General features: G+C 27.1%; 1 protein-coding gene across 1 annotated transcript; it reads right to left on the bottom strand.

Annotated features, from left to right (window-relative positions):
- Positions 1-3,192: 3,192 nt before the first annotated feature.
- On the bottom strand, positions 3,193-5,231 carry LOC115033687 (modular serine protease-like). The gene is made up of 4 exons (XM_029486863.1): positions 4,257-5,231; positions 3,951-4,115; positions 3,752-3,885; positions 3,193-3,676 (listed from the first exon to the last, which is right to left on the bottom strand). Exons 2-4 carry the CDS (start codon positions 4,006-4,008, stop codon positions 3,485-3,487), a joined length of 384 nt encoding a protein of 127 aa, XP_029342723.1. The 5' UTR covers positions 4,009-4,115; positions 4,257-5,231; the 3' UTR covers positions 3,193-3,484.
- Between the last annotated feature and the right edge of the window lie 4,116 nt (positions 5,232-9,347).

The raw sequence follows: 9,347 nt of genomic DNA, 5'->3' as shown, positions 1-9,347 counted from the left end.
TTTCTGACATGATTTTTTCTGATCACTATAACCGAAAACCTGATCACAGTACGCGGTGAAAAATGCACTGAAGACGGCTGTTTGTTCCGTTCCTGACATTTTTTATCACTAATAGCGGCTGATTCTTATAACCAGTGAATACTATAAGCGGCGACCGCTGTAATATAATTTTAAAAAAAATGATATTATATTTTATCTTATCCAGATAATTTTTTGGTTATCTTTTCCCAACACTGCACATAATATTATAATATATTATAGTATTAAAAGATAAAAATGTAATAATGCAATTTGTACGTACTATCATCCGCTAGAAATAAAATGATAAACATACTATTTAATAAATGTAAACAGATAACTTAATTATTGTCCTACAAACTGTATTACAACTAAGAATTTCTTAGACAACGGTACGACACCGATCGACAAATACCGACGGTAGGAAACATTAACAGGAATGTGGTCGAGATGCGAGAGAATGAACACGTTTTGGACGTAAACTACAAAGTATATTTAATTTTAAAAGGTAAAAAAGCCATAGATACCATACATGTGCAAAGAATAAAACCTTTTTTATGAAAAAGAAGTATGGAACACAGGAAAAAATAATATATCTTAATCAAACCTTAAACAAACACCCAATGCTAGGAAAGTTAATAATTAACTCATTTAGGTAAGTTAAAAGTTAATACTTACCTCTCTTTAAAAACCTTATAAAAAAAAAAAAAAATTATACAACACTAGCTAACCTTTATTTTGTTTTGTTTTTAACACATCCGAAACTAAATTATAAACGATAGTGTTTATACATTATTCTTTATACATGTATAATGCTGCAGCATTTTATATAGTAAGTATTTCACAAGTAAATCTTTTCAAAAAGAAAAAAGAGAACAATAGTTACCTATCTAATTTGTTAGACAAAGAATTAAAACCTAAAAATTATTAATTAATATAATATAATTAAATCTTGCATGATACATATTATATTATTTATATGTGTATGTTTGTAATGGGGTATTAAAATAGTGATACAATTACAGGTCAACAACGCACAAAATCATAAAACTAATAACTGGTTTCAATATTTTTTTTTTGTATCAAATATAAGTATTTGTTATTTATTTAACTTCTCCCTGAAATGACAATGCCGTCGATCGTTGGCAAAAATAATATATCATAGTATATACTATAATAGTAATATGCCTATATGATTATTGTTGCATTATACAATTTATTTAATTGTATTAATAACAGTAATACCTTTTATTATAAAATTTGTTTTCCGATATATACGAGTAAATGTATATGGGTGATCATTTAGCGTACAGAGCGATGGAAAATTATTTTATACATGTCGTGTTTAATTCAGTCTTTGGTTCTAGATGTTTTTTAAAATCCTCACAGTCGTTGCGGTAATCATCAATGCTAGCGCAGAAGAAGATATAGCTGTAATTGTATCTCCTGGAGCCTTCTTCGACGAGGTACCAGAGGCCATGTTATACGAAAAAAGCATTCCTCTAATCTACACACAGGAGTTGCAAGACGATGACCCAGATGACAATTTGGAAAATATAAAAATACCTGTTGAAAACTACTGTGAAAATAAAAACACAAACTTCTGCAAAATTCTTAACCTAACACTAGATATATTAAGCACCATTAATAAAAACATATGAGAAAGTGATACAAAAACGTTAGATATAAATAAAGTCCTATTAAATAGTAGATCTAAAAGAGGAATTCAATTTTTCGGGAATTTATATCACTTATGTTGTTATGTCACAACAGAAAAACAATTAAAAACCTTTTACACAAATGAAGAAATGATTGATCAATAAATTAACAAATTTAAAAACGTTTTCGCATAAGACCATAAAGATCTAATAAACTTAACTACAGAACTAAATGAATACAAAAAAAAATACTAAATACAATATAAAATTTTAAATTATTTAAAGACAGTTTTTAAAAATGTATTAACGAAGAAAAAATAAATAACTTACAAGAAAAACAAATCAGAAAAATATGGTTCGAGGTATCCAAGAAATAATATACAATTTAATGTCGGTAATCCTAAAATTTACAAGTAATGAAAGAGATACAAATATTCATAAATATAATATTCACAAACATTGATAAAATCAAAAAGGGGTACATAACATTTTCCTATACCAAAAACATAAAATTCTCTAAAAATTAACAGTAACCCTTATCTTATTTTGAATACCCATATTATATTATATTTCTTTTTTACTATGTAAATAACTTAATTACTTAGATAAATTAAGTAAAACATAATAATATACTTCTTTTCTCGTAATTTTATGAATTGTTGTGACAATTATGCATTTTGTTCCTATAATTCTCCATAAATATTAATCTGTGATCTATCGTGTAAAAAAAAATATAAATATAAGTACTCACCAGTAATAGCACATGTTATATAACTAATACAACTAAGTATAAAAATAATAGTTAATATATTAATATTTCTGATCATGTTCGTAACAATAATATTAACAGCTTTGAATACAATTGAAAGAATAATACAAAATGTTGTCTACTTATAGCTAGTATTTATACGGTTATTGTTCAAATACAAAACAAAACAAGTGTTTCTACACACAATTGAATAAACTACCTACTCTAGAAAATGTTAAAGAATAATGTTTGATTTTTGTGTAGGCATATTATGTTCAATATTCAATAAATAAATACATTTTATTTTTTTCATTTGGAACAAAAATGTTCGGGGTAATTCGTCTTTAGACACTACCAACTTTATAAAGTCTTGTTATTTATCACTTTAATCATTATGGGCATCAAACTTTATGTATAGGTATACACTATATACCTACCACACGCAAAAAAAATTAACATATGGTTCAAACTACAAAAGAAAAATGTAAAAAGCACTTACAATATGGCAAGTAAAATGTGTTAAATGTGCACCGGTGCGAATCAGGGGCCTGCGCGAATCAATAATGTTCTAGTTAACGGTATCATGTCGGTTGGAGTTAATGATTCCATGTCCAGGCCCTGATTTACGCAAGTGCAGATGGAGCACTTGCACTTGACCCTCCATTTCTGGGGTCCCCGGTCTCCGAAAGTTGTAATATCCGAATATACTTTTTATGTTAATATTTCAAAACTTAATCTGAAAGAAATTTTAAGTAGGTATCTATACATTTTTAGGTTCCTCAGAGCAGAGCTGTTACGTAAATTAACTTAGAGTGCCTAATTACACACAATTTCCCAATTTTTATCAAAATGTACTGTGAAAATTTTATGTTTTTGACCTTAATTTGTCACTTATTTACAGTTGGTTTTCTGAATTTATTCTGAATACATCGATGTGAAGCTACTAGCAAAATTTACTAACTTGTGCACATAGCTTAACTATAACCTCTAACCACTTTGTAAAAATTAAACCAGGCAACCAAATTCAAATTATAATTTAAGTATTTAATGAAACAACAAACTATAAATTATAAAAATTTACCTGTCCTTGATCACCATCCTGTGTATTATATTTACTATTCCAATCGATGCAAACAGGTGTAATACCATTACTAAACGAAACTTTGTTTGCTAATATAAGTACAGATATATCGTCATTGTGGAGCCCATTTTCATTTTTATTATAGCCATTAGACACGTATATTATGTCTACCTACAAAAATTGTTTTAATTTATATTATACACATCATACAAATTGTTTATAGACTTTAAATTATTAATAACGTACATCCATTATTTGAGTTAAGTCATTGTCAATAACATTAAAATTTCTATCATATTTCCCAACAACAATATTGTATAGACCATCATTTATTGATATCTGGTTAGATAACATACCTTTTTCCCAAAAAGGTTTAGCCACTAAAGAAGTTATTTAATTAATTTTTCATTCCTCCTTAAATACATTGTAAGTATAAGGATTTTACCAGAAATGACTAAATGTGGAGCAATAAGTGATCCTACACATATAAATTGATAATCCATATCATATAATTGAAATATTGCAACAAACCAAGGTGCTATTTCAACCGTTGCTTTATTCTTACCTCCTTCCAATAATACTTGGTTGTTTATATTTACTTTACCGCAATCTAAAATGATATTAAATATTTTATTAGATGTAATATTAGAAGCTTCATATTTAGATTGATCTGCGTGACTTTGGCAACCATAAGTTATTATATAACCATAACAATAATATTAAATGTCATAATATAGCTATTATTTTTTACCGATGGACGTATTTGTTCCATACTCGTATCAAACGCACAACTCTTTGATCTCGTCTGAACCATCTGAACAATCCTTACGGCCATCACAAACCCACGAAATTTCTATGCACAGTCCATTTGAACAATAAAAGTTATCCTCAGAGTTTCTATAATTGTATTAAAATGTGCAACAAATTATTATTTAATACAATACAATACAATTACAATACAATTATAAGCAAATATGAAAGCTAATCAAAATTTAAAAATGCCTATGTCTTACATAAGATGTATATACATCTTAAACAGTATAATAGGTAGTTGTGCCATATCCAAAAATAATTTTTATCGGGTGATAATATCAGCGTGAAACACAGTTAATAATGACAAAATTCGCTTAAAAGGCTCTTGCCTTATTTTCACCACTTATAATAACATAGGTAATAATGTAATATATTTAATTATTTATGCTAAAGTCACCAACTCTGAGCAAGATGGTACAGCATGTCATCTTTCAAGTTTTCCGTCACACAAAATTCCTAATCCTGAAATAATGAATTCTTATGCATTAAGTACGTAAACGATGTTTAGTGGATTAAGATTATTATTTATTGTTTCAATATACATTTGAATTCAATAGTATCATCATATGACATATAATCTTATACATGGTGAATTCATATGTGTAATTTTTACGGTGGCATCATTTCAGTTAATAATAATAGGTGGGGGCAAACAATTTTGTCGAGTCAATAAAATGTAAAAATAAAACTAATCAATTTACTCGAAAGCTACTTTCCACCTAACGAAAAATTCTATACGAATCAACAAAAATATTATATAAATAATTAACCAATGAGTTTTTGTAATTGCAATCAAACTATTATTCATTCAACGATATTTTGATTTAATAAATTAAATTTTTATTGAACTAAGTAATTCGAATTTATTAAATCAACGACGCTTATTTAATTCAATATAACTTACATCGTTACTTATTTGTATAAATATAATAAAACAATGATTTATTTTGATTAGTTCTAGTAAAAATTATACTTAACTAAATAATTTATTACTCATGTCGTAATTCGTAATGCCTCCGCTGGGAGGCATCTACAGTCTGTCTAATCTGCCTTTTTATTATTATTTATTTTAACCTATAAACCATCAATATTGTTCGTATTGTTCTATTTCATAACAGATTGAATAAAAAACATATAAACCAAAAAAATAAAAATAAAAATAAATAATTTGTATTTGTTAAATTAATAAAATTTTTATAAATTTAAAAAATAATTTTATGGAGTTATAAGTTTAATAAGGTTTATAACGAAAATGGATAAAAACAAAATAAAACCTGATCCATGACAATAATGGAGGTTTTATTATAATTATTCATTGAAGTTAAATTTATAAATATTATTTATTTATAAAAATCTCCATCACTGTGTCATTTTGGTGTGATCTGTCTGTGGTACAACTTCCAACTTATAAGTTACAGTTGGGTATTACCTATGTATATAGTTCCAACTTATACAAGTTACCTACCTACAGTTACTTCCAATGCAGTTTGTCAGTGTTCAACTTACAAGTTATAGTTATTATTTACTATACAGCTATTACAGCACTGTCAGTTTTCTTTAGGTACCTATGTGTCAACGTTTTATGTTTGAACTTAATAACTATAATTAATATGTACCTACATTAATTTATACTGTGACAATTTTTTCTCAGTACCTATAGATACAATATTGTTGTATTATATTTCTCCGAAATTTAAAAAATAGATAATAGTAACGTTTCTCACCAAATAACTTAGATCATATATTATGGATGGAACCATGGCTCATTAAATCAATTAAAAAAAAAAAATGTTGTCGATATAAGCAACGAGTCGCCGAATTAAGTGTTCGATATGCACATGCGTGACTCCACTTATCGCATATTTATCCCCACATCGTTTGTTTTTAAATCACCATTTTATATTTTGAATTTTGATAGCAAATAACAAAATATTATAATACTAAAAAAATAGTATACCTAATAACTTCTATAATAATTACTATAATAATATTATAAGTATGGCTAAATAATATAACTGAGATAGTAAGATATAGAACAATTATTTGATATTAACCTATGGATAATTATGCGAGGGGTTGCTTCGCGTATACACACATCGAACACCTAATTCGGGGACTTGTCGCTAATATCAGCAACAAAATAATACGCTGTGGCTACATCCATAATAATATGAACTACACTAAACAACCAACGTATCGGTTACTTTCAAAAACATTTACAATTTTACATAGAACACAAACGCACATACATTTAATAGTTTATTCATTAATAAATCAAATCTGAGAAAAAGTAAATACCATATTATTTGTATAGTTAGTAAGTTGAATTTAAGTTAATTAGTTGATTGAAAAATATTATTATCAAAATTACAGATTATTGCTTTGATTAAATTACTGTTTCATTTTATATTGTAAGTTGTAATCAAAAATCTTCAACTTAGATGGATACAATTATTACACTTTTTAGTTTTCTGGTATATTTAATATTAAAATATAATGATTATTATATTAACATAATGCCATGAAAATATGATTTTCTACTTATTACTATATTGTTAACACTGGTATTCCGTACCGAAAATTAAACATGAATATATTATTATCCTGGAATTCGTCACCACCATTGCTAATTTTGAGATAAGATTAAAACAAAATATATTTAAAAATATAAACATCATACATAAACTTTGTACATATTAAGTTTTATACAATTAACGGCACTATACACTAAACAACATTTTACCGTACGTTTTCTAACATGTTTGTATATATTATATATATTATTTTTATATTATAAACTATAATAATATAATATATTTATAAATTAAACACTGACAATATCTGTAGAGAATTGATTAACTTTTAACTTCATATAATATAATATAATACGACTAAATTGTAATATACTATAATACCAGTACAACTTTACAACACTATAATATCGGATCGTCTATAAGGTATACTAATATATCGTATTTCTGGTATGCTGGCCTGCATGTTGATATTAATTATGTTCCTCCTACCAACTAGGTATATGATCACCGAAGGACAAACTATTCATATAAGTGGTGGTGGTAATGAAAAAGTAAGTGATTTACTAACTTGTTTTAAATTTGGTTGTACCTATAGGTTCTGCTACTATCTACGTCAATACAGTTGATGACATTACTATAAACTTATACGTGTAATACAGCTCCGTTTCGCTAGCACTTCCACTTACAAATTTTAATACTAAACCTTGACAGTTTTGTATACTTTTTTTGTACAATTTCGTACAAGTTTACTTTACTTTTCGCATGATTTATTACACTCCTCCCCTCCCCCTTAACATAAGAAAAACTTTTTTTCCATGCGCATTGCAAGAGAACGGGCATACATTCTTATTCTACTTATAAGTGTTCCAAACGTATGTTTAACTACTTAATATAGGTGTTGTAATAATTGTTAAAGAATTCACAATATTTATAAATACAGTCGAGTCTCGATAACTCAAAAACATCTACAACTCAATATTTTATCTTGTCCCTCTGAATGTTTTTCAGTTGTGTTTAAGGCTTGTAATTCGAATAATACATACCCAAGTCGAATTTATTTATGCTCCATTACGTTCCGTGTTATTAAGACTTGACTGTATCAATATATGTTTAAAAAGAACCTATAAAATCACCAGTGGCTTAAGTGAACAACACTAATAATACATTGTTATAATAATAATATGGAAATAATATAGAATCGGTAACTTGGGTTACCTATTCACAACTAAAGTCGGCGCACAATATTTTGGCCATATATATCCGTTCAGCAGATTCAATAGTGTGTTGTTAGTTTTGATATTAGAGTGAATTGACCTTTTATCAAATTTAAAGGTAAGATTATTATTTAGGGCCCCACGTAGGCTTTTATTAATTTTATTATTTTAATGTGAATACATTTTAAAATGTATACTTTCAAAAAGGTCATTTCAAGGTAACTTACTTGAAACTAATAATATCAATAAAAGCCTACGTGAGGCCATAGATAATAGGTCAGTTCACTCTAATATAAAAACTAACAGCACACAATTTAATCTTCTGAACGAACATTTGTTGTGTCGTACGTGTGTCAGACGGAGACAACACATGCGGGTATCACGTCCTCTTAACTATATTTGGAGCTATGTAGGAGTACTTGAGAAAAGAAAATTATAAATTATAAATTGGACATTAAAGTCATGCCGTACACATTGTATACATTTATTGCATAAATTATAAAGGAACGAAATTAGGCCACATTGACGATCGAATGATACTATTAAATTATATCGACGTTATACAGACGAAAAATTTACTAAATTTAAATATTAAAACGAGATTGTGTTTGTGTGTTTGGCAAGTGTTGTGTGCATACTGCATAGTTTAATATCGATACATCCAACGGAAAAGGTTTTAACTTCATTATGTCAATTGTTCAGGAGAAGTAAAACTAAAGTCAAAGCTATAGGAAACTATCATATTGGGAGATTATAAAATATTATTTTATAATTTCTTTGGGATCGATAGAGATACGATCATTTTCGTGATCGATAGAGAAAATGATTCTTTATCGGAATACAGCCGTAACTCAAAAACGAAAAAATTCGATTTAATACCTTTTTCGTTGGATGTATCGATATGTGTACCGGTCGACACTGGTTTGTCTCCCGTTCAATATATTGACAGATCACAATATTCAAGGCTGGGCATTAACGAGTTCAAAAGTTAAAGTTAAGTTACTCAACGAGTTACTTTTTTTTTAAGAAGTAACTTCTATCTTAACGAATTACTTTTTTTTTTAAAGTAACTTATAACTTAATTCGTTAATTTATTTTATAATCACGTTAAATTATATACTTTTATAATTAATTTGATTATTAATATTTAGTTCATAGTTGGTAATAACAAAGTAAAATTTAAAAGTTTTACCATCACTTTGGAAAACTTTTAGGTAAAAAAATAAAATATACAAATAATTTAATTATTTTGTTGGATTTCATAATATATAAGTACTTACA

This window comes from Acyrthosiphon pisum, chromosome A1 (assembly GCF_005508785.2).
Source record: "Acyrthosiphon pisum isolate AL4f chromosome A1, pea_aphid_22Mar2018_4r6ur, whole genome shotgun sequence".
Lineage (NCBI taxonomy): Eukaryota > Metazoa > Arthropoda > Insecta > Hemiptera > Aphididae > Acyrthosiphon > Acyrthosiphon pisum.
This window is presented reverse-complemented; position numbering and strand designations above follow the sequence as displayed.

What these genes read in the sequence shown, in the direction of transcription:
- LOC115033687 (XM_029486863.1), bottom strand. Translation starts at nt 4,008, where the DNA reads ATGGATTATCAATTTATATGTGTAGGATCACTTATTGCTCCACATTTA. An exon ending in TCCACATTTAGTCATTTCTG is followed by an intron (nt 3,886 to 3,950) that starts GTAAAATCCTTA and finishes TAACTTCTTTAG; the next exon opens with TGGCTAAACCTTTTTGGGAA. An exon ending in ACTTAACTCAAATAATGGAT is followed by an intron (nt 3,677 to 3,751) that starts GTACGTTATTAA and finishes CAATTTTTGTAG; the next exon opens with GTAGACATAATATACGTGTC.